Source organism: Silurus meridionalis, chromosome 8, assembly GCF_014805685.1.
Source record: "Silurus meridionalis isolate SWU-2019-XX chromosome 8, ASM1480568v1, whole genome shotgun sequence".
Taxonomy (NCBI): domain Eukaryota; kingdom Metazoa; phylum Chordata; class Actinopteri; order Siluriformes; family Siluridae; genus Silurus; species Silurus meridionalis.
The window spans coordinates 24931042-24956298 of NC_060891.1; the positions used below are offsets into that span (position 1 = coordinate 24931042).

At 40.2% G+C, this 25257-nt stretch overlaps 1 protein-coding gene across 1 annotated transcript in view; it reads right to left on the minus strand.

The window, feature by feature from the left end:
* Positions 1 to 206: 206 nt before the first annotated feature.
* The window catches only part of slc18a2 (solute carrier family 18 member 2), a 29995-nt gene continuing 4944 nt past the window's right edge, over positions 207 to 25257 (minus strand). Inside the window, exons 3-16 of the mRNA XM_046856282.1 lie at positions 24810 to 25140; positions 18941 to 18999; positions 18230 to 18313; positions 17882 to 17974; positions 16619 to 16708; positions 16160 to 16203; positions 14216 to 14276; positions 13141 to 13236; positions 11810 to 11888; positions 10099 to 10150; positions 9231 to 9294; positions 8326 to 8445; positions 7856 to 7989; positions 207 to 5597 (exon numbers count right to left, since the gene is read on the minus strand). Of these exons, the coding sequence (XP_046712238.1) occupies positions 5493 to 5597; positions 7856 to 7989; positions 8326 to 8445; positions 9231 to 9294; positions 10099 to 10150; positions 11810 to 11888; positions 13141 to 13236; positions 14216 to 14276; positions 16160 to 16203; positions 16619 to 16708; positions 17882 to 17974; positions 18230 to 18313; positions 18941 to 18999; positions 24810 to 25140 (1412 nt within the window). The 3' untranslated portion in view covers positions 207 to 5492. The remainder of the gene's footprint in view (positions 5598 to 7855; positions 7990 to 8325; positions 8446 to 9230; positions 9295 to 10098; positions 10151 to 11809; positions 11889 to 13140; positions 13237 to 14215; positions 14277 to 16159; positions 16204 to 16618; positions 16709 to 17881; positions 17975 to 18229; positions 18314 to 18940; positions 19000 to 24809; positions 25141 to 25257) is intronic.

Genomic DNA, 25257 nt, shown 5'->3' on the forward strand with positions numbered 1-25257 from the left:
AAACTGCCTAAGATGGTATGAGGAAGAAACCTTAAGAGAAACCAGACTCAAAGGGGAACCCATTCAAATTTTGAGACACACAAGTGTGAATACAAATCATAAAAAACACAATGCAAGCACCCGTGAGTAAGAAATCACATGAGCACTGGAGTGTGTTTCCCTCTACAGTCTCATACCGTCAATGGAAGTTCTGGAATCAGGAGCTTCTGAGCAATAAATTAGCTTAACATCCGAGTTCATATTAGATTCGACACCATAACCAGTATAATACATTTTAATCAAATTGACAAACACTTGCTAAAGTAGGAAACAGCAGACAGTTGTTTCCAATCAATTAAATGAATGAAAAGCGTTCGCAATTTGTATTTAAAGCAAGTGACCACATCGTGTGGAGGTTGAACAAGAAGTTTTGAGAATTTCAGTTCTGAACTAAGAAACGCTCCAAAGCAAAAACAGTAAGAGCGACGGATAAATCCGTTCAACCTAACACACACAATGCACTAGCTCATGTGCTGCACAAGAACCCATAAAGATGTTTTTCACACCTAAGAAGAATAGTCCACTCAAACACACTCACACAAAGCGTACTCAATATTCAACAGTGATTTTTTTTTTATTTCTTTTTGTCTGTAGTCCCAACAACTACATACACACACACACACACACACACCGATAGTGTTACAGTCTTATGATTTCGAATCCTGACTACAGGACCTTTCTACAGGATACAAAACTGTCCTCTCATGGCCTTGAGGAGATACTTTTACTTGCACACACACACACACACGGACATACGTACAGTAAACACATGAATAAAGGCACACACTTGACATTGGCACGTACGCACGTGATCTCGACCACGCAACACATCTCGGAACAAGAAAAAAAATGACAGAGTTTGAAATGTCTGTTGGACAGGGATGTTCTGCAGGAACGTAGCATGTATGCGAGCAGAACAAACTTCTATGCATACTATAATCACGAGAATCTGGCAACCGCTTCAACAAGGCGTCCTATTTTTCATACAGTGTGTGACCTGCAATCTATAAAACGTCACGCAGGAGAGAGGGAACAGATCGAGGGTTGAAAGTCACTATGTAGCTTACTGCATTGGGAATTGTGACAACAAATGTATTACTGAGCAAATATGGTAATATAGCATTATTATTGAATTGAAACCACCCAAAAAGCTAACGATGTTGATTTAATCAAATGGTCGATACTGTCCCTAGGAAATAATTTATATTCCCCGTGTTTGGAGTACAGGTAGTCCCTGCCTTACGATAGAGATGTGCTACAGTGACCCCATCGTAACTTAAAAATATGGTAAGTTGAGACATGGCCTAGTCTACCTTGGAGTCTTAAAGAATGCTGTTTGGAAATTGTCATAATGGCTTTTTAGCAGTTAGACTCTAATTGATATTTAGGCTTCTGAGAGGATCGGATCACTGTACCGATACGTCTTATAATTAGACGGTTCTGTGTGGCCTGTAGCAGATTCTGTTTAGTTCATTTCGAGATGCTAATATTGTTGAACGAGAGCAAAAAAATGAAGACGAATCTAAACAGAAACGTACATTTGTTCTTAAATTTGTGTTGAAAGGAATTTTTGTTTTTTTGTGTGGCTCAATGTACAATATGCCAGTAAGATTGCATTTATAGGCAAAAACTGATTACATATTCACTACAAGGCTGGCGGTAGAAACAACGACCTCATTTCACAACGATCTCAGAGTTGTAGAAATCAATCCAGTTGTTCTAACGTATAATTTAACTGCGTTACCCATTCGCTCGAACTGCCCCGTGTGTATGGCAGTCATGCACGCACGCCGCTTTAACGCTGCACGCTTCATAACACTACAGATCCGATTACAAGATGTTAGACGTACTCTTGAAGGTATAACCGCATCACAGAGTCTGCTTTTCAGACCACCTGCTATCCAGATCCTTCCATCAGAAACTCATGAAGTAATAAAGCAGCAACAGAATCTAAAACAACTATGTGATATGGCTTTTAGGAGTACAAACCTCAACATAAGGTGCCTATTAAAGAAAAAGAAAGAAAAAGATTGCAGGACTTACAATAGACATCTTTCATTACTATTTCTTCTACGTGTTTACTAAAATATAGATATATACTATATACATTTTAGAAATCAGATTATTATCTAATTCAACTGAGGCACTATAACAATATCCTCTACAGCAGTGTGTTTATTGTTGGACCGGACTAAAAATGATGGAAACGTTCTCCTGCGCACTAGACTTTAGTTTTTCGTTTAGATTTTTAGTATTTTTTATGACGGAATTTGCAAAAAAATAAACGCTTAGATACAATAATAGTACAAATACAACTCATTCCTAACGAGGAGCTATATTGTGCTCTTTCTGGGACATTTTCCAGACTAATCGATTGATTAATTGATTGTTTTAATGATTCTGAAGTGTGGCGCAGAGAAACGGGAAATTTTGGAACTAGGATTTTCGATCCAGGGGCTCGTTTGAAACCAGTGTGTGCTCGTTTCAAACCCCTTGACCTTAGATATATTGAAGCATTAAAAAGGTGCACAAGGAGCGATCGCTATAAAATCTTCATTACCAGTTAGGACGTCATGATCGTGTCCCGTCTGCTCATGCGATTACAACATGGCGGCTGTGGAACGGAGCGGCGAGGACTCCTTATGACGGCAGTTCAAACAGCCTCGATATTCTCTGGTGTGCGGGTCGTTTAACAGCATTTGGGAACCTCATTTTTAAGGACGAACCTGTTTCTTCAAAATGAGCAAACGGAACGCGATCGTGACGTCCTTACTAGTAATGGCGCCGAAATTCCCTTTACGCAGGACTCGCACTGTCACCAATCTTATGAAAGGCTTTACAACGAACGCTCATTCTGCACCGCTCATCTGCTCCATTATAATTAATAGCAAGAACTTCCAAGCAAAATCTCACTGGTTCCAAACAATCAATGACGCCCCAGGGCCACCAACTCCTAGTTCTAAAATGTCCTTGCACCACCCTGTATCTGCCATCATAATTAATAAATAATACAACATCGACGTCTTCAATCATAGTTCCTTCAGAACTAAACAGGAACATGACAGGAACAGTGCGCAAGCAAGTTCGGCTTGGAGGCAACACTGAATGTAAACTTCACATGAACTTCAGACTGACTACAGACATCATCACACAATTTACTCATGTTTATGCTCAACGTTCAGCATGTTGTATTAAAAAAAAGTAATGAATCTGGCATGGGGTCTTTGTAGAACAGTCACCTCCAGTTATATAAAGGAAACTTTGTAAGGCCATTTCAAGGTGAAAATATGAATAGTTTTTATCCGCACCCGAAAATTTTCTTATCAAACATCCTCTCCTGCAAAAACAAAACAAGAAAACCTCAACAGCAACATAGCATGAACACATAGTTTAACGTCTATCCTAGTGTAGAATTTCGAATGATTGTTAAAGCGGTTATATTGTATGCTGCTGACGGAGCACAGGTGACCCTCAGTTTCATGTTTTAAAGCCACAATCAGGGATTTTACAACCAAATAACCTCGAATGATGGATAAAATTGTAAAATTATAAGAAAAGGCAAAATGTCTACGTACAGTGTGGCCTGTTTTCAATGAGTCATCTTTGTAAACCCGAAAAATATAATTAAACTGTTAAATAAATATCATTCTAATCCGATATAATACAATATAATTGTACAAGATCACAAAACTCTAATGGCTAAAGAAGATTTAGTGACGTTTAGTGGTTATATGAGAATTTAATGAATTGCGGGTGGGAGAATAAAAATCCTAAAATAATAACCTTATAACATGTTGTATAATAATATACCATAACATAATATATAGAAAGTTTTTGGTCTACCAACAACTACACACTGCAGCAGCAGTACGATGATTTTTAATAATTTAAGTAAACTTTCTTCACGACAATATGGAAATCTTTGATTTATGTTGTTCTTTAAAAACATTCTTTAAGCATCTTTTTATTCCATTTCTTTCATCCGTGCTGGTGGCTTTAAAGACCCTGTTTCCAAATGAATGGCCCCACTGAGCTTGTAGCTAAGGCTTTTGGGTGCATCGACGTGCCACTTTCACCCGAATTTTAAAGGACAATGACAACAAATGGCTTTGGTTTCAGCAGAACGAACAATGTTAAGTGTTTAGGGAGGTTATCCTCCAAAACTCAGCCACATGGTTCTGGTAAAAGTCCCTGTGCCAGCAGTGAGTGAGTGGTGGGAGGAGCCGGGCGGAACAAGCGGTAAGAAACACCTGCAACTGATGAGACTAATAAGTGCGCTCTGTTTCAGTCCGGTGACCCCAATAAAGCAAGACACCAGACTTAGGGAGAGAGCCACCAAGCAGAGAAAAGTGGAAGGGTCGCCGAATGGAGACTAAGCACTCGGGTGGAAGGCAGGGAAAGGCCCACGAGAAAAACTAGAAAATAAAAGCTTGCCAATTTGGGAGTGAGACTGACGCCGGAGGTTGATAACAAGAAAAACTCGATAGAAAGTGAAAACATGCCGATTCGCGAGTGGGTGCCGGCGTCCCGAAACGTGAGACTGTGGGTGACTCCCGGCGTGAGTACTAATAGGAAAGAGCCGGAGTGAAAACAAAAGTAAATAAAAAGCTCTGCTTGGTGAACTTTTGCCTGTCTCTCTAACTTCAGTGCGGAACCAGTGTAATATGTTACAGTGGTGCAGAAACCCGTGCTGGAAGAGGGGTATAAGGCCAGGGAGACAGACACTGCGGCCGCCACCTGCGACCTGTTCGGCGAGATGGGACAGGCGAAAACGGGCACTCCACCATCTGCCACGCCTCTCCAGGGAAGTCCAGGTGGTGGTGTACGCAGGGACAGGCAGCTTCTCTCCCTCTTTTATTTCCCCTCTCTTGCTTTACTGACATGCAGCTGATGAGACTAACCAGTGCTGCAGCTGAAGAGACTAACCAGTGCGCCCCATTTCAGTCCAGCGACGGCAGAAAAGAGGAGCGAGGCACCAGCCTTTGAGTAAGAGCCACCAAGCAGAGAAGAGCAGAAGGTTCGCTGGACAGTGACTGAGCGCAGGCGGGCGCAGGTGAAAGACGTGGAAGCCAGCGAGTGCACTTGGGCGGACGCCAGGGAAAGGCTTGCCAGTTCGCGAGGAAAACTCGGGCGGGCGCTAGAAAGTGAAAGCGTGCCAATCCGCGAGTGAGACGGGTGAGTGGCGGAAGAAGACGGCGGGCGGAGTGGGCGCCGGCAGACGTCAAGCTGCAAAGGCGTTCCGAACTGCGAGACTGTGGGTGAGGGAAGTAAATAAATAAAGCTCTGCTTGGTGAACTTTTGCCTGTCTCTCTCACTTCCAGCGTGGAACCAGTGGGATTTGTTACAGTCCCTATTCTTATTTTTTAAATACAGCAAAATAAACTCTAGAAGGGCACATACACGGCTAAGGGTCATGGGGTCAAAGGTTTAGGTCTGAGAGAGAGTAAAGGCGTCTACTCTGGACTGTCCAAGTCCATGTCGTCTCCCATCTGATAGCTGGAGCCGTGGGTGGAGTACGAACGCGTCCTCATTGAACAACTGACATCCATCAGGATGGCCTGAGAGAGAGAGAGAGAGAGAGAGAGAGAGAGAGAGAGAGATGGACAGAAAAGAGAGTCATTCATGTGATAGAAATTACATAAAATTTTAGATGCAGACATTTAAGAGGCCTTTGATATTAAAAAGAAAAAATGCAAACCAGTAATGGTGTGGGAAATGATTGCATGGATGTCGGAACTCATGGAATTTGAACTTATGATCTTCTCTCCTGTTATAAGTTCTTCTGTTAGAGCTAAAAGTGTCAAGTTTTGCCATAATTTGTCCAAGAACATTCTCAGTCAATTACTGTCCAATTTTACTGAGTTTGTATTTTGCATTTACATTTTTGTCTGTTACAAAAGAACTTGTTTAATATGGAAAACAGAAGAGAAGATGTTAGCAGACTGCCTCACCCTCATAATTAAACATGGAGGTGGAAGTGTAATGGTGTGCGGTTGTTTTAGATCAGGGAAGGTTGGACACGTATTCCAGGTGACAAGAATAATGAAACTAACAAAGCTACCATACTTCAACTCCACGCAAGTCTGAAGCGCATGTCCGAGCTCTGTCAGTGATCTGGAGTGTTATCTATAATGGAATGACCTGCCCAGTCTCCGCACCTAAATCCTATTGATCTGCTTTGGGATAAACTGGATCACAAGGTCTAAAAGAAACCTCCAACTAGTAAAAAAAGTTTTACACGAGGTATGGCAAGAAGATGTGAGAGTGTGTAAAGCTGTTCTTCGAGCTAAGGCAGGATTTTTCAATGACTATAAAGTGTAACATCTGGTCATTTATATTGTTCAAAGTAAATCTGTGTACTATTAAATGACTTAGTTTGTTGCATAGAAACAAAAGAAACATGCAAGTGTCTCTCAAAAACAACAACAATTTTTTTTTATTTTATTTATAAATTTTCTTTGCATAGGAATATTTTTGTTTTCTGCATTGTGGATCCAGTAGACGAGGCTGTAGGTTTGTGTGAAAATGTGTGTAACTCTGTTTATGTGCGTGGTCGTAAATGTTCTTCGTAAAAAGCCCTTGTTGAAAAAGAACACAGAACGCAGAGCTTTGATCACGGTGTGTATTTGCGTTCTTTCCAATCAGCATCGCTCTTTGATCTGTGCTGAAGGGCAATCTGGGCAATCTTTTTTTTTTTTTTTTTGTTTGGATCTATTATGCTTATATTTATATTTATATTATATTATATTTTTATCATATTTGATTACACAAGAGGCTTCAAATCAGGATGGAGAACCTTTTAAAAAAATTAAGTACGATTTGATCATTTATATTTTTTAATAAATTTAATTGTATTATTTAAAAAAAAATGATCCTAAATAAATATATATCATGTCTTCAGACGTCATAAACCATGCGATTCTTCAAACACATCACAGTAAAAGGTCCAGTTATCCTAACAGATATCCTGTTTTCATACCAACAGCATGTGCTTTAAGTGTTTATAAATGTATATTTCGTTCTAATGGTAACACGATTGAACGATAGCCTTCTTTTCTGTGATCTCTTCAATAAATATCACGGCTACAGTTCATTTAGATAAACCTTATCTAGATCTGTAATGAGCTAACATTAGGCAAGCTTAATATATTTAAAAGCATTAGCCAGGTTTGCTAGCAACTAAAAAAACATTATATAGTTTTAAATCAGTGATCAGTGTTGCTAGCAAGGTTTGCTAACATTAGATGAATTTTTTTAACCATTAGCTGGATTCACTTCAAGTCATACATATTCTAGTACATTTCTTTTCCAGCCATATGTGGCAAACTTGTGAAATGCTTGAAGTTAAGCAATATACTATATTTTCGACAGACAGACTAGCTATTAGCTAGAACCTTTACTAGCTAATGGCTAGGTTAAATATCCGTGTCTCTCTGCATGCACACAGAATTATAACTATATTTTTTATAGGCACATTTCTAAAACCAAACATATACACCACATCTTTTTAGCCAACCATATGATCTGTTTGTAGTATCAATAGTTTTTCAGGGTTATTTTGTAAATTTAAAAAATCTCTATGCTGTGTTAAAAAAAAATACAATATTTAATTATTTGCATACATTATATTGCAAAGCAATGTGTTGTGTTCGAACACCTAGAACCCCATTGAAAATTTGTGTAGTTTGTTATACAGCAGGTCAAAAGAACTATGTGAACTGTTCAGCACAATTGAATTAATGGTCAATGTGTACTCGAGTAGTTCTTAACTCAGACAAGGTTCATAGCCAGTGATAATAAGCATAACGACTCTGACCATTTTCTCCTCGTTTGCTGGAGGGTTTCGGAGGAAGAAGCAAAGTGGAGCGAACAGGATGTCCACCACGCCGATGATGGTCATGAGCCATGGGAAGCCGATACTGCGTGCGATAGCGCCACCAGCGGATGGGCCTGTGACAAAAAACACACTGATAAGCCTCTGGTATCATCACGTTTTCTTCCTCTTATACTACAGATTTGACTGATGCTGACAGAAGAATAATAGAGAATAGTATAGACATATTCTATTCTAATTTTCTACATTTTATGTCGTTGAACATCAACTATAAACAGCCATTTCCTCACCAGGCAGATTGTTATTTAACTGAGAAGCTGCAAATCTAAAAGTGAACAATCCCTCAAACTGGAGACTCCTTCTTTTATCTAGAGCTTCTCCTACACCATGAGTCAGCATTTACAGTGAAAAGGACAACGTTCAGTAAAAAGGACAACGTTCGGGTTCCTCACCGAATGCAAAGCCCATGCAAAAGGCCACATCAGCGATGGCGTACACGCTCCCGTATACAGAGACGTGTCTCAGATCCACCAAGTAGCCCATGATTGGCATCATAGAGGAGTCCACCATGCCTAAAACACACACACACACACACACACACACACATACACACACAGGGCAGCAAAAAATAGTAGAATCAGCTTGCATTCAAACTAATCTTTATAACACCTCACCAATCTGACAAATTCAGTATTTTTTTTTTTTACTTTATAACTAACCTATAAAGATTTGTTTTATACTTCATTTCATTCCTGAACGTCACACATTCTTGCAAAAAGCTGAGACATAGCTGTCGGAAATGGAAACACTTGGACTTGTGTATGTAGACATTAAACCTCTGTTAAGTCAAGGTCACAGTCTGCTAGAGACGCCATTTCCCAGCAACCAATATGGCTGACACAAATTGTGACACTCACAGGAAACACACACATTTCCTCTAACAGTAACTCCCTACTATTACTTGAATACAGCTCAATCTCTCTCTCTCTCTCACACACACACACACACACACACACACACACACACACACACACACATGGATGCATTATTCCTTGCACCGACACTTTGTGAAGTAATGCTAGGATGATTTGAAGACAAGATGATAGAGGAACAATTGAGATGGTTTGGACATGTGCAGGATAGAGAGGAAGGCCAAGGAGGAGGTTTATGGAAGTGGTGAGGGAAGACATGCGGGTGGTTAATTTGTAAGAGGCAGATGTAGAAGACTGGATGGTATGGAGACGGATGATCGGTTGTGGCAACCCCTAAAGGGAGCAGCCTAAAGAAGATTTGCAATGCGGCTGGAACAAAATTCCAAAGCTGCTGTTGAAAGGAAGTGAAACGTGGTCTTGCTTACCAATCGCAAAACCGACGCCGAAGTTCGGCAGGATGAGTCCGTAGATGTCTTTCGCAAAAGGCACCTGTGAAGCAACAAATGCAAAATGAATGCCATCTTAGAGTGATTCAGAAAGAGAGAAAAAGACAGATACATGCTGGAATTTGTTTGTCCTCAATAGCACTTAGATTTGTGTTGTCGCCCACACACACACACACACACACACACACACACACACACACACACACACACACACACACACACACACATTTATACAGTAACTAATTCAATAGGTTGTTTTAATAGAAAGGCCTGATATTTTATCTGACAGGAAGTGGCCCAGGCAGAGAGAGAGAGTCTGCTTATGTTTATGGACCCATTCCTTTTCTCTCTGCTCTTAAAAAACCTTATGCCTGCTTCTCCATTTATTACGGAATCATGTTTGGTTTAAGGCTGTTTCCTGCCTTGGAAAAAAGAACAGTCCTTTTCCTCACAATTGTTAGGAAAATACCGTTTTGACACTATTACAGATGTATGTGTGTATGTATGTGGGTGTGGTTGCTGAGGAAGTAAAGACCCATTGCCACAAAGGTTGTAGGAAAACATTCTGAAGGGAAGCAGTGGCTCTGTGGATAAGATATTGGACTTCTGTTCGCAAGGTCGTGAGTTTAATCCAAGTTCCTGCAAGCTGCCACTGCTGGGCCTTTGGAAAAGACCCTTAACTCTGCAGTATAAATGACGTTATCAGGATACAGGGCATCTGCCAAATGTCCTAAATGTAAATTCTTATAATGTCTAGAAGGTCTATTTTCCAAGCTGGATATTATTTCCAGAAAAAAAGAAAAACGAGAAATGCTTGTTATCCTAAACTAGGTGTTCCTCCACTTACACAGATAATGCTGACCCCAACCAGCAGCATTCCTATCAAAGAGCACAGCCATCTAGAGAGAAAAAGAGAGAAAGAGAATAAAATAAAAAACGAGTGAATTAAATAAAAAGAAAATCAAGATCCAAATAAAATGCGAATTGCGAAAAAGAAACTAATGGCAACGTAGGAAGACATACAAAGCCTAACGATTGCACTGAGGATGCAGCTGAACATACCAGCTTTCACTCCAAAGCCTGTTATGTTTAGCCAGAGGGGGCTAAAACTTTTGGGCCCCACACACACACACACACACACACACAAAGATCAGACATAGCTATGGAAAGAGATGACAGAATAACAACAGAGGGCAAACTAAGAGAGACTGCTTATTTTTCCAGGCAGCATTTACATGTCCTGTACACTGGGGCATCTAAAGGGCTTTAAAAAGTCACACGCAAAAGACAAATTTATTCTAGAGCAAAATGGTCTTTGCAGTTATAAATTCCTTTACAAAAAAGGTGATCAATCCACACAAGGTACAAGTTTTAGTACTTTTTTTTTGTCTATGTATCTCTTAACATAAACCGTTTTGCAATATACAATACAATCCAGAAACCTGTTCCAGCATGACATAAGTGATGTCAATGAACATATGGTGTGGGAAGTTTGGACTGAAAGTTCTTGAGAGAGTCCTGCAGAGAACCCTGACCTCTTCAACCTCATTTAACAACTTTGGGTTGAACTGAAACACTGGATGATCTCCGCATATAACATTGATACCTTGCAAAACATGATCCCAGATCTCCACAGCCACATTCCAAAATCTAGAGGAAAGTCTTCCCAGAAGAGTGGAGATACAATATAATGCAAAGAAATCAAAAATATGAATTGGGGCAGTTAACAAACACCCTCTGGTTTCTTGTGCGTCCAAAAACAAAACAACCTCATTAACTCATCTCCATACATGATTTATATATGTTGGAGGTTGGACTGCATCAAGGATCGCCTCTGAGCCCTTTCCTGTTTGCAGTGGTGATGGACAGGTTGACGGACGAGGTCAGACAGGAGTCTCCGTGGACTATGATGTTTGCATATGATATTGTGATTTGTGGTAAGAATAGGGAGCAGGTGGAGAAGAGCCTGGAGAGGTGGAGGTACATGCTGGAGAGAAGGGGAATGAAAGTCAGTAGAAATAAGACAGATTACATGTGTGTGAATGAGAGGGAGGCCAGTGGAGTGGTGCAGTTGCAGGGAGAAAAGAAGAACTGCTTAGTTTTAAGTTTATTTGGATAAGGATATCTGCCAAATGCTATAAATGTAAATGTGGTTCTTGCTCAATTTATATCTGGTGGAACATCTTCCCAGAAGGGTGGGTAAATTATAAGAGCAAATGAGGACTATATGAGGAATGGGATGTTCAAAAAGCACATGCCATACTTATGGTCAGGCGTCCGTGTGTGTGTATATTTGGTTTAACTAATCATGAGTCCCAGCGTAATCTATCAGTATGATACCCCTTAAATGTAAAGTACAAAGCAAATGATGATATTACCGGTATATTTACTGGAAAACAGCATCAATACAGATTTGCACTGTTTCTTGGTCTTTATTAAAAAACAAATATCGAAAAAGCTGAGGCAAAACTCATTTCAGCTGCTGAATGGTGGCTGCGGAAACAGATAGCAGGGTGCAGAAGATAAGACGAGAAGAGAAAGATTAATTTCCTCCATACCTCCCCATTTTGTTAGCCAGAACAGCGAAGATATTCGTCCCGATCAGGTAAGAGATGCTGGCTGGCAAAAAGGCGACACCTGAGAGAGAGAGAGAGAGCAAAAGAGAGAGAGAAGTGACAGACAGACATACAGAGCAGGATGAAGAGAAACAGAGCGTTGTGATAAGACAGTGCTTTATCAGTCTGATCTCAGACCTGTTGGCCGTCTCTCAGGCGCAGTAATGAAGCTGCTCTCTCGCTGCCTCTCTCTCTCCCTCTCTCTCTCACTCTCTCTCTATCTCTCTCTCACTCTCTCTCTCACTCTCTCTCTATCTCTCTCTACCTCTCCGCCTCTCTCATTCCCTGCTCTCAGCTAGTGGCACTCCAATATCCTGCTGTGCTTCTGATACCCCACAACCCTATAAACAACCACCACCCATCTCTCACTCTATCTCTTCCTATTATCAGACACACAAACACTCACACATCTTCTGATAATCAACACAACCTTACACTAACAAGCCTGCCACTGAGCCAGCAAAACAACACAACATTTTAAAAGACTTTTCAGTCCTACACAGCGTTCGCCGGTTTTACATTATATATAATGTAAATAACCCCCTTATATTCACCCCCGACAAACTAAACTGCTTTTATAGTCATCAGAAACTATAATATGAAAAGGAAAACTGAAACATTCTGCTTTAAAGTGGAATGAAAAAGTGGAAAAGTACCGATGCACAACTTTTTAGAACTTGTCACCTTATAAATTGAACGTAAAATAATTTAAAATAAAACTATTCAGAAATAAGGGCAGTAATACAAAAAAAATAAAATAACCTTACATTTGGAAAATGAAAAATCGAAAATAATTTGGTAACAATAAAAACAATATATTCTTTCTTATATATTATTATTTCAAATTCAAATTTAATGTCACATACACATACATACGGAGTACGACATGCAGTGAAATGCTTTATACGACTGTGCAACATTTAAACATAAATATAATATAAGGATTAAAAAAGTAAATAAGTAAAAAAGTATAGAAAAATTATTAAGTATTATTACAATAACTTGGTGTATAAAGTTACAGTAAGCCACATGGTGTTTTATAAAAAAAGAATTTTATTAGTAGAGTAATTTATAAGATAAATATTATTAATTTATGAAAAATCTGTTATTGTCTGTTTTTTTTATATCTTCAGCTATTTTTTTGCACATATTCCTTTCTGTTTTTATGTGTCTTGTCAACACACAGATCATATCCTTGCAGAATTGTGCATTTGTGTGTGTGTGTGTGTGTGTGTGTGTGTGTGTGTGTGTGTGTGTGTGTGTTTGCTTTCTACCTAGCTGCCATTTTCTGGCACACATAGTTTCCATCATCCAGATTGGCAGGGCAGGCTCCAGCATTGCAATGGCCATGTTAGCGAAACAAATAGACCCTGAAAGACACAAGCAATCACACACACACACACACACACACACACACACACACACACACACACACACACACACACACACACACACACACACACACAGAGTTAGACACTTGTCTTCTAAAGACACATCCTTCTTTTGTCTTCCTGCCCTCCTCCCTTCCTCCTTGATTTCTTTCGCCACACATAATACCCAGTATTATCTGGCCCTCGGCTCGTGAGAGCTGCAATTCAAGTGGAGGAAAAAGCGTGTGACACAGATGTGCTTTTCTGCCACTTCACACACTCTTCTCTCTCTCTCTCTCTCTCTCTCTCTCTCTCTTTCCAAATCCTTCTATTTCTGTCTCTCTTACATGTACACTGTCATGCATTCATCCATCAATCATCCTTCAGTTACTCAGTGACCCCTTTTATCATGCATCACCCCCCACCTCACAATCACACCATCTCACACACTCGCACACACACTCCACTGCAATAATATCCTGCTTCAACCTTTCACACCTATTCAGCCCTCACAATAAATGTTGTGTTGAGCCACATAACTGAGATACAGACTTGTAATGGATGTATTTTTACACACACACACACACACACACACACACACACACACACACACACACACACACACACACACACACACAAACCTAAGCAAGGTTATGCACTGAAACATGCTTGTAAAAAAACAAACTATTATACGTGTAATTTATGGATCCAAATTAACTTTTATGGATATCTAATTTGCATAAACCACACCCACTTCACGCCCATCAGGGCCAGGGCCCATTTATAGCTAGGGTTACATAAAACATAAAATTTTGTAGAATTGCTGTAGAATTTGCAGCAGTTTATAGACGCTGTACAAGTTTTAGTATAAATATAACAGTTACACTTTAATTACAACCGCAAATTGCTCAATAAAATCCCAGTGTCTTCAAAATGATTGCTGATTTTCTGTTATTATTTGTGATAATATTTTACTGACCTGCTGCAATCAGGATATAAGGATCTCTCATGAGGGTCATGAGCGACGTACCCTTCTGACTCTGAGAATAAAAGATAAAAATGGCATCGCATTCAATAATATACAAATATACAAGTGATTTTTTTTAACAAATAAAAATCTAAATTGATTAAACAGAATAATAAATCTTTCTTACCCAAGCCAATGAAATAAATTTGCATTATCAGGTTGCTTATTCAGCATTATTTATTATTAAGTAGCCTGGGGAAATTCTTCAGAAATACTGTATGATTCATTATCTTTATAAATCCAAAGTTACTCATCTTACAATCTGAATTCTCATTTATTTTATTATTTAGTATACCAAATGTTACAATGTGTGAAACTCAACAGAGATACGTATAATAATGGCAGAAATGACTTTCTGTTGTCTAATTATATATTTAAATTGAATCATTTGCTTCTCTTTTTATATCATTACTGACATTTTTACGTGGTTTATAATTTTAAAAATGCTATATAATTAATATTCTTTAAAAATCGCACACACTCCAACTTTTCAGTAATGTAAATCGAACATTAAAGAACTTTCGAGACCCCCAGAATGCCACGGGTTCTGTATCAATTTTGCAAAAATTGCTTTGGCCCAAGGTAATAATCAGCCCTGAAATAATTGTTTGTAAACCCTCAATTTATTCAATTCAATTCCCGTTTCTCCATTCTCATTCATTTGTATTGCAAGTTTCATTATAGATCTTGCGCTCTTTGGAAATTCCACATTGACAGCATCACCTGGCGACCGGAGATAATTACCCAGCACAAGCTTATTACACCTGCAACACACTACCACCCCCCACATCCCCCCACCCCCCTTATTGCACATGCTGCTCATCTGTGGATGTAAGCCATCACAAATTACACATCGTCAATTGTCTGCCTTATGCTGTGACGGCTAACGAAGGCCAGCGGAGGAGCTGAGAGTTCACCATGCTCTCCAGCTTTGTCCTTGTTTATCTTTGATCTTGTTGTGTAATGGTTTACTCCAACCATAATTTATGTCTATAGTACATGGCTGGCATTGCAACTCATATACATAAAATATATATATAAAAACCAGAAGACACACTTCTGCCAGCATCATTAATCTCCACAATGCTCAACAATTCACAAAGCCAAGATCCCCTAGTGGTCTTAAAGACCCTCCGCTAGCGTTTATGCAACACATGCACAAGTGTATTAAAGAGAGAACTGGAGGGCGCTTGTGGTTAAATGAGCACAAATCTCCACAAGCACACTCCAAAATCCAGTGAAGCATCTTTCCAGAAGAGTAGAGATTATTCTAACAGCAGAAGGGAAACGTGGAATAGGATGTTCAAAAAACACATATGAATCTTATGGTCAGGTGACTTTTGTCCATAATCTCATTTTGAATTATGCATCTAACTCTCTGTGCTGCTGTTAGATATGTCTGTCTATCTGTGTGTGTCTGTCTGTCTGTCTGTCTGTCTGTCTGTGTGTGTGTGTGTGTGTGTGTGTCTGTCTGTCTGTCTGTCTGTCTGTCTGTCTGTCTGTCTGTCTGTCTGTGTGTGTGTGTGTGTCTGTCTGTGTCTGTCTGTCTGTCTGTCTGTGTGTGTGTGTGTCTGTCTGTCTGTCTGTCTGTGTGTCTGTGTGTCTGTCTGTCTGTGTGTCTGTCTGTGTGTGTGTGTGTGTGTGTGTGTGTGTGTGTGTGTGTGTGTGTGTGTGTGTGTCTGTGTGTGTGTGTGTGTGTGTGTGTCTGTCTGTCTGTCTGTCTGTGTGTGTCTGTCTGTCTGTCTGTCTGTGTCTGTCTGTGTGTCTATCTATCTATCTATCTATCTATCTATCTATCTATCTATCTATCTATCTATCTATCTATCTATCTATCTATCTATCTATCTGTCTGTCTATCTGTCTATCTATCTAATAATTATTGTGTTCATTACTCACCTCTGGTTCAACTTTAGAAGGCTGAAGCACAAACAGCTGCAGAGCTGATGACAAAAAAACCAAACAAATTACTTAATATCTAATTACAAGAAAAACACAGTTCTGCTCTGGCTGCGAAGGCTATTTTGTCTGTTCTAAATATTGCTCCTTACAAATGATGGTTTCAGGGAGGGAATTGAAAGAAAAGAAAACAGGATTCATCTGGAAATTGATATCCATGTTTTTTTATGATTGTGATTTTTATATATATTTTTATACTGACAAATTAATATATGATGTAAAAAAGCATTGACTGACCTGACACTGGTTTATTATCAAATGTGATATAATAATAATGCATAGTAGAGTATTTCAGTTAATTTTGTGTAAAACAAATGTGCTTAGCATCAATAATCAGGAAAATTATATGTTTCTTATAAGCAAAAAATTATAACTGTGTTCAATGGACTTTGAACTCACCTCCATCCAAGACGGCGAGAACCGCCAGGACCAGGAAAGGAGCTGTCTTTCCCACAAACTCATACATTACACTGCCAAATGGTGGGCCAACTGTCTCACACACATACACACATATGTAAAATGATTACTCATACAAAAAGTATTATTCATTTGAAATCTAGAACATTTTTGATCTGTTTCCATAAGATGTACACACACCGCAAAAACACTTAAAATCTGCAAAATCTTATTTCTAGCCATTAAATTCTTATTGAACTTATTTTAAGAATAAAATTTGAATAAAATCATATGCAAGAGCAGATTGTGTAATATTATTATGATTGTTTTTAAATTATTTAAATTTTTTCTTATTTAGTTGGTAAAGCCTAAAGATATTTTGATAGAAATTGAGCTTAATTAAAATTATCTTTTAAAACTTTTAAGTACAAAATGCTCAATAATCACACTTAGGACTTGTTTATTAATAACAAACACTTGTTTTACGTCTACACCAACACATTTTTTACAACCTAATAAAAATTATAAATGATGACTCTGCAGTATTAAGTCTCCACACTCTTTCCAAACATTATTCAGGATTATTTCTATTTTTTAGAATTTTGTTCTTAATACAAAGTACTTTTTTTTTTTTACTTCTTGTTGTTCTGTAGTTTGAGTTCAGTTTCTCATGTTGAAAATCTGTCAATCTGTAAATTTTATAATGTTTTATGTTGCAATAAGTATTTTGAGAAGCAGCTAGTAATGATTTTGATTTGTTTTTGCATCAAAACTGCTGTGTGCTTTCGTGTCTTCATTTGAAGAAATATTTGTTGCATGTGTGCGTGATCTTGATTTTAATAGTAATCTTGTTTTTAGTTTAAATGCATTGTCTCAAATTACTACAGAATATATAATGACAATTGCTAGTTTTTTATTTTAAGAAATCTAAAGTTTAAGGATCTTTTCGCACAAATAAAGAAAAGCAAACTTTAAAAAAAATGATGAATTAACAAGCTAGTTTTAAGGTAGTTAGACTAAACTGACTGCTCGGAATAAGTGTTTTAATGTTTATTTTTAATGCATTTTGTTCTTTTCTAAAACCTAGATTTGTTTTCTTATTTCAAGAAATCTTACCAAGTGTAATTATCTTACTGCACTGGCAGATATTGTAACTTTATAGTTTTTATCTTTTAAAATCATGCATTCGTTTCTTATATTCAGACAGTTAATTTTTGCGGTGCACACTTACACACATACAGACTATAAATCTTAAGAGATACAGACCAAGTACTCCCATAGCAAGTCCTCCCAGTGCTATGCCGATTGCATTTCCTCTCTCCTCATCATTTGTATACACACTTGCCAGCATTCCCATACCTGCACACACACACACACACACACACACACACACACACACACACACACACACACACACACACACACACAAAGTAGTTTATGTGCTGACACTGATCTTGTGTATTATAAGGTTTAATAAAGCAAAATTGACTATTATTTATAGGTTGTATCAAGTCCTGGGGCCAATCATTATTGAAATAAATTATTATCCAGACTTTTTACATTCATATAAGAATACAAAAAAAGGGTTTATGAAGCTTTTAAATAGTCACGTACCTGCCACAGAGGAACAAGAAGAGCCAACTCCCTGCATGGACCTGGCCAGGAACAACAGCAGGTAGCTCGACGAGAAGGCAAACACTAAAACATGATCATAATTCAGACAGATATGAGGTGTCACTCTAAGAGCTTTGCCTTGAGTATAGTTTGTGTGTCATAAAGACCGGTGACAAATTAAAGGAAAAAAATGTAGTGTGTTCATTAAGTGTTAAGTTCTTTGGATATAAGAATTATCATCACTCAAAAATCTCCTGTAAGTGTTCAAGTTCGATATCAGAGTGAGATCCAGAGGCAATAATATAGTTTACATGATTTTTTTACCTCATAAAACCATTTAGTAACATTTGTGGATGAGAGTAGTCATGGAACAGATCACACTCATGAGGATAGAAAGAGTTCAATAAAGTGATCAATATAGAAATTTCAGTGTTGTTTTGCCAACCAAACCCTTGCCAGGAAAATAAATAAATGTCCCAGGCAGCAGAACAGTTTTTACCTTTAATTTGTCACATTGTTAATGTATTTCGACTGCAAAGGCATGTATGATATTACATGAGGTTTTACACAAGCGTTCATTATAATGGTAAAGGCAGGTTCAAGTTAAAGTTTTTTCCATAGCGCTTTTCACAAAGGACACTGTCTCAAAGCAGCTTTACACAATTTCAGACAACATGTAATCTAATCGATACAGAATTGTTCACCACTCACTGATTGTTGAGAGGAACATGATGCAGAACCCGGCGAACATGGGGATCTGGTAGCCAATTCTGCAAAGGCAGGAGGCATTACAGTGTGAGCGTTCATAAGAATTGTAATATCTGCACATTTACAGCATTTGGCAGACTCCTTTATCCGGATCATCTTACATAATTTTTGGGGGGGGGGGATTTGAACCCATGACCTTCCAATCAGAAGTCCAGCATCTGTTACCACTTCTCGATTTGCAATTCAGCAACTTAAAATCATTACCCTGTCTCTTTGCATATTACTTTATAATTACTATGTAATCTCTATATCACTGAAGGTCACTGGGCATTTTGACCTCATTTCTCTGCACAGTGCACTTCTATATTCCAATACCATGTTATATGCATTTTTCAAAACACAATATCCATATCCATTATCAATACTTGGCTCTGTACTTTGCACATTGACAATAACACTGGTGGGAGATTAGTGGTTAAGGCATTGAACTTTGGCTGCAAACGTCAGGAGTCCAAATCGCTGCCACTCATGGGCCCTGAAGAAGGCCCCCAAACCCATAGATGCTCAATTGTATGTATAAGATAAATGTAAGTCGCTCTATATAAGAGCATCTGCCAAATGCCCTAAATATAAAGCTCAGTCCAATCTAATCAAATTTAATTTAAAAGCACATTGCAATTAAATATTATAACACACACCTATGGAAGGATATATATACAGTGGAACCTCGGGTTACGAACGCCCCGGCATACGTATAATTCAGGTTACGAATCGCAGTTCATCAAAATTTTTGCCCCTGGTTACGAACAATATATCGGGATACGAACGTCGCTCACCAAAAAATCGCAGGCAAGTTGGTTGTTTTTGCTCTATCCACGCAGCTCGTCACATCAGTTAGCGTCCTGTGTCCCTAGCGAGAGCATCGTGTTACTTATCCGCTTGAACTTTTCCCGGCAGCAGCGTAACAACTCGTTAGTTGATGCTCGTGGAATGATGAGATGGACAACATTAGCCGATGCATAACCACTTTACTTGTTTTTATGAAGATAGATTAGCAGGGTTACAGTCTTTTCCAGTACAATACCCATAATGAATTTCACTCTGGACTTCAATACCAACTGATAGTAGCCTTAAAGAAACAGCTCTCATTTTCCCTCTAATGCAACAATTGTCTCAGCGTTCGTGTTAATAACACTGTCTTTAATATTCTATAATATAATATATAATAATATATAAATAATATAATATAATAAGATTCTCCTTCCAAACAATAACTCTCCCTCCTCCCCCTTCTACGAACGTCGTCTCCTGCAGCGAGTCTTCTCAAAGGGAAAGTACCCGGTAAAGATCTTTTCCTCTTTTGTATGTTTTTATGTGGTATGATTTTAATATAACATGTTAAAAGTAAATAATATTAGTGAATATTGGCTTTATTTTTATTTAAGTAATATTTTTGGTTGTCCAGAACGAATTACCGAAGTTTCTGTTCATTATTATGGGGAAATTTGTATCGGGATACGAACTTTTCAGGTTACGAATAAAGTACCGGAACGAATTAAATTCGTAACCCGAGGTTCCACTGTATATATATATATACAGTGGAACCCGCTTATCTCGCCCTCGGTTACCTCGACAACCCTATTAAGTCATTTTTGAAGTGGGACCGCCAAATTCTCGCTTTGTCTTAGAATTTTTTATCGGTTATATCGATTCTTTTATGTTGTCGAACCATGATATCTCGAGCACAAGGGGGAAAAATTTGCCATTTAACGTCGGTTATCTCGGTGCAGCTGCAGAAGAATTTGCGGAAGTGGCGGAAAAATCAAGTCTTACAGCTGCTACAGGTGTTGTATTGTATACTGGTGAATCTCTGCTGTTAGTTAGTGCACATATGCCTTTTGTTGTTAAATGTTATGCGATGAACGGAGATAAAGCCGCGCTTGGCGGCGCGGAATGTGGGATGAGCAGCAAAATCATAGAATGAACACCGGCAGGATCGGGGGGAATCCGCGATGCGCTTTGGGAAGAAAAGCGCAGCCGTTGAGAGAGTGCCGGTGGGAAGACACGTACCGGGATACGCATGAGCGATAACAACGACCGCCGTGAACCAACATATACCAACAATAAGGGACAGTGAGAGTGTGGAAGTTTAAATAGGAGCTGGTGATGATGCTAAACGAGCACCATATGTGCGCGATTGAAGCGGAGCTTCAGAGAAAGCGGCCGAGAAAACACCTGACACGCTGAAGGGGGCCGAAGGGGACGTGGCAGGTGGATTCCTGACAGATAAACATGTACTGTATGTATTTTTATAGCATGCCTTCATCAAACAAATCGCGGCAACGCTGTTGTGTAAAAAAACCCTCCAAAAACACGTGCATGCACATTCTCATTTATAAACGCACATCATGTACATAAAGAAATTTTAACCCAGCCATTAGGGGGGCACAAGCCAGTGCACTCTTAGTGCCGGTCCCAAGCCCGGGTAAATGGGGAGGGTTGCGTTAGGAAGGGCAACCAGCGTAAAACATGTGCCAAATCAAATATGTGGATCACAAAGGAGAATTTCATACCGGATCGGTCGAGGCCCGGGTTAACAACGACCGCCACAGGTATCGTTAGCCGACAGGGTACCGGTGGAAATTGGGCTACTGTTGGCCGAAGGAGGAGAAGGAGGAGAGGAGGAAGACGTCTACAGAGACGGCAGGAAAAGGAGCAGTGTAGGAGAGTAGAGGTTCGGGTTGGTACTTTAAATGTTGGTACTATGACGGGAAAAGGGAGAGAGATAGCTGATATGATGGAGAGGAGAAAGGTAGATATGCTGTGTGTTCAGGAGACCAAGTGGAAAGGGAGTAAGGCCAGGAACATTGGAGGTGGATTTAAACTGTTTTATCATAGTGTGGATGGGAAGAGAAATGGTGTGGGGGTGATTCTGAAGGAAGAGTACAGTAAGAGTGTAGTGGAGGTGAAGAGAGTTTCTGATAGGGTGATGATCGTGAAGGTGGAAGTTGAAGGGATGATGATAAATGTCATCAGTGCCTATGCTCCACAAGTTGGCTGTGAGATGGAGGAAAAGGAAAGATTCTGGAGTGAATTAGATGACGTGGTAGATGGTGTACCTAGGAAAGAACGATTGGTGATTGGGGCAGACTTTAATGGGCATGTAGGTGAAGGGAACAGAGGTGATGAGGAGGTGATGGGTAGGTATGGTTTTAAGGAGAGGAATGTGGAAGGGCAGATGGTGGTAGATTTTGCTAAAAGGATGGAAATGGCAGTGGTGAACACGTATTTTAAGAAGAAGGAGGATCATAGGGTGACGATAAGAGTGGAGGAAGGTGCACACAGGTGGACTATGTGCTATGCAGGAGATGCAACCTGAAGGAGATTGGAGACTGTAAGGTGTTGGCGGGGGACAGTGTAGCTAGACAGCATCGGATGGTGGTCTGTAGGATGGTTTTGGAGGCGAAGAAGAAGAGGAGGAATGTAAGGATTGAAAGAAGAATAAGATGGTGGAAACTGAAGGAGGAAGAGTGTAGTGTGAGGTTCAGGGAAGAGGTCAGACAGGGGCTCGGTGGTGGTGAAGAGGTGCTGGATGATTGGGGAACTACTGCAGGAGTGATGAGGGAGGCAGCTAGAAAAGTACTTGGTGTGACATCTGGAAATAGAAAGCAAGACAAGGAGACGTGGTGGTGGAATGAGGAAGTGCAGGAGAGCATTAGGGGAAAGAGGTTGGCAAAACAGAAGTGGGATCGACAGAGTGATGAGAAAAGTAGGCAGGAGTACAAGGAGATGCGGCAGCAGGTAAAAGGATGTGGCGAAAGCCAAGGAAAAGGCATATGAGGAGCTGTATAAGAGGTTGGACACTAAGGAAGGAGAAAAGGAGTTATACCGATTGGCCAGGCAGAGGGACCGAGCTGGGAAGGATGTACTGCAAGTTAGAGCAATAAAGGATGGAGAGGAAATGTGTTGACTAGTGAGGAGAGTGTGTTGAGAAGGTGGAGGGAGTATTTTGAGCAGCTGATGAATGAGGAAAATCACAGAGAGAAGGTTGGAGGATGTGGAGTTGGTGAAGCAGGATGTAGATAGGATTAGTAAGGAGGAAGTGAGAGCAGCGATTAAGAGGATGAAGAATGGAAAGTCGGTTGGACCAGATGACATACCGGTAGAGGCGTGAGATGTTTAGGAGAGATGGCAGTGGAGTTTTTAACCAGATTGTTTAACAGGATTCTGGAAGGGAGAGGATGCCTGAGGAATGGAGAAGGAGTGTGCTGGTACCGATCTTTAAGCATAAGGAGATGTGCAGACCTGCAGTAACTACAGGGGAATTAAGTTGATCAGTCACACCATGAAGTTATGGGAAAGAGTAGTGGAAGCCAGGCTGAGAGAAGAGGTGACCATCTGTGAGCAACAGTATGGTTTCATGCCGAGGAAGAGCACCACAGATGCCTTATTTGCTTTGAGGATGTTGATGGAGAAGTATAGAGAAGGACAGAAGGAATTGCATTGTGTATTTGTGGATTTAGAGAAAGCGTCGACAGAGTGCCAAGAGAGGAGTTGTGGTATTGTATGAGGAAGTCAGGTGTGTCAGAGAAGTATGTAAGGGTGGTGCAGGACATGTATGAGGACAGTGTGACGGCAGTGAAGTGTGCAGTAGGTACGACAGACTGGTTCAGAGTGAAGGTTGGACTGCATCAAGGATCGGCCCTGAGCCCTTTCCTGTTTGCAGTGGTGATGGACAGGTTGACGGACGAGGTCAGACAGGAGTCTCCTGGACTATGATGTTTGCAGATGATATTGTGATTTGTGGTGAGAGTAGAGAGCAGGTTGAGAAGAGCCTGGAGAGGTGGAGATATGCGCTGGAGAGAAGGGGAATGAAAGTCAGTAGGAGTAAGACAGAGTACATGTGTGTGAATGAGAGGGAGGGCAGTGGGTGATGCGGTTGCAGGGAGAAGAGGTGGAGAAGGTGGAGGTTCAGGTACCTGGGGTCAACAGTGCAAAGTAATGGAGAGTGTGTTAGAAGTAAAGAAAAGAGTGCAGGCAGGGTGGAGTGGGTGGAGAAGAGTGACAGGAGTGATTTGTGATAGTAGGGTATCTGCAAGAATGAAAGGGAAAGTTTATAGGACTGTGGTGAGACCTGCGATGTTGTATGGATTAGAGACAGTGGCATTGAGTAAAAGGCAGGAGGCAGAGCTGGAGGTAGCAGAGCTGAAGATGTTAAGGTTTTCATTGGGAGTGACGAGGATGGACAAGATTAGAAATGAGTTTATTAGAGGGACAGCACATGTAGGATGTTTTGGTGACAAGGTGAGGGAGGCGAGATTAAGATGGTTTGGACATGTGCAGAGAAGGGACATGAATTATATTGGTAGAAGAATGCTGAAGATGGAGCCACCAGGTAGGAGGAAAAGAGGAAGGCCAAGGAGGAGGTTCATGGATGTGGTGAGGGAAGACATGCAGGTAGTTGGTGTGAAAGAGGCAGATGTAGAGGACAGGGTGGTATGGAGACGGATGATCCGCTGTGGCGACCCCTAATGGGAGCAGCCGAAAGAAGAAGAAGAATGTACGTAAATTTGAAGCACGTTAATATATTGCCGCCATTTTGATTTTCGTTTATCTCGATCATCGGTTACCTCGATGCTTTTTGGGGACCCCCTAGGACATCTACATAACCGGGTTCCACTGTATATATATATATGTGTGCATTAGCTGCTCACTTGTTGGTAAGAAATCCTAAGATAACAACGTGTGAGACTGTGTGTTTTTCTAGATTGCTTACCTGTTGATGAGATCATCCAAAGATGACATTAAAATTTGTTTGTGTGTGTGCATGTGTGTGTGTGAGAGGGAGTGAATAAGTGTGTGAGTTGCTCACTTGTTGGTGAGAGGTCCTATAATCGGGTTGGTGATGAGCTGCACGGTGGCCTTTGAGGCAAACAGGAGCCCCACTTTTACGTTCTCGTTCAGGAGCTGATTGTCTGCTTTGGGGCAGTCCGAAACATTGGTCAAGGGGGTCGGGGTCGGGGGCAAGGTCACGCCTGGGGTGCTGACCTGTGGGATGAGATTGGTCAGGCGAGTAGAGTTATCATAAAGCGAGACGATGGTCTGGAAGGTTCCGGATGGAGATTGAGAAGATGCTGAGTGGTTCCTGACTGCAGTGGAAGCTTCATCATCCACAGTGTACAGGTAGCTGGGGATGATGGGTACTGCCAAGCAACAGAGAAGAGGAGGGGGGTTAAGGGCATAACAAAAGCAGCAGTGATAGCAGAGATGCTCAAATCTGCCTCCTAATCCAAAATCTCATTCAATAGATAATTTGTTTG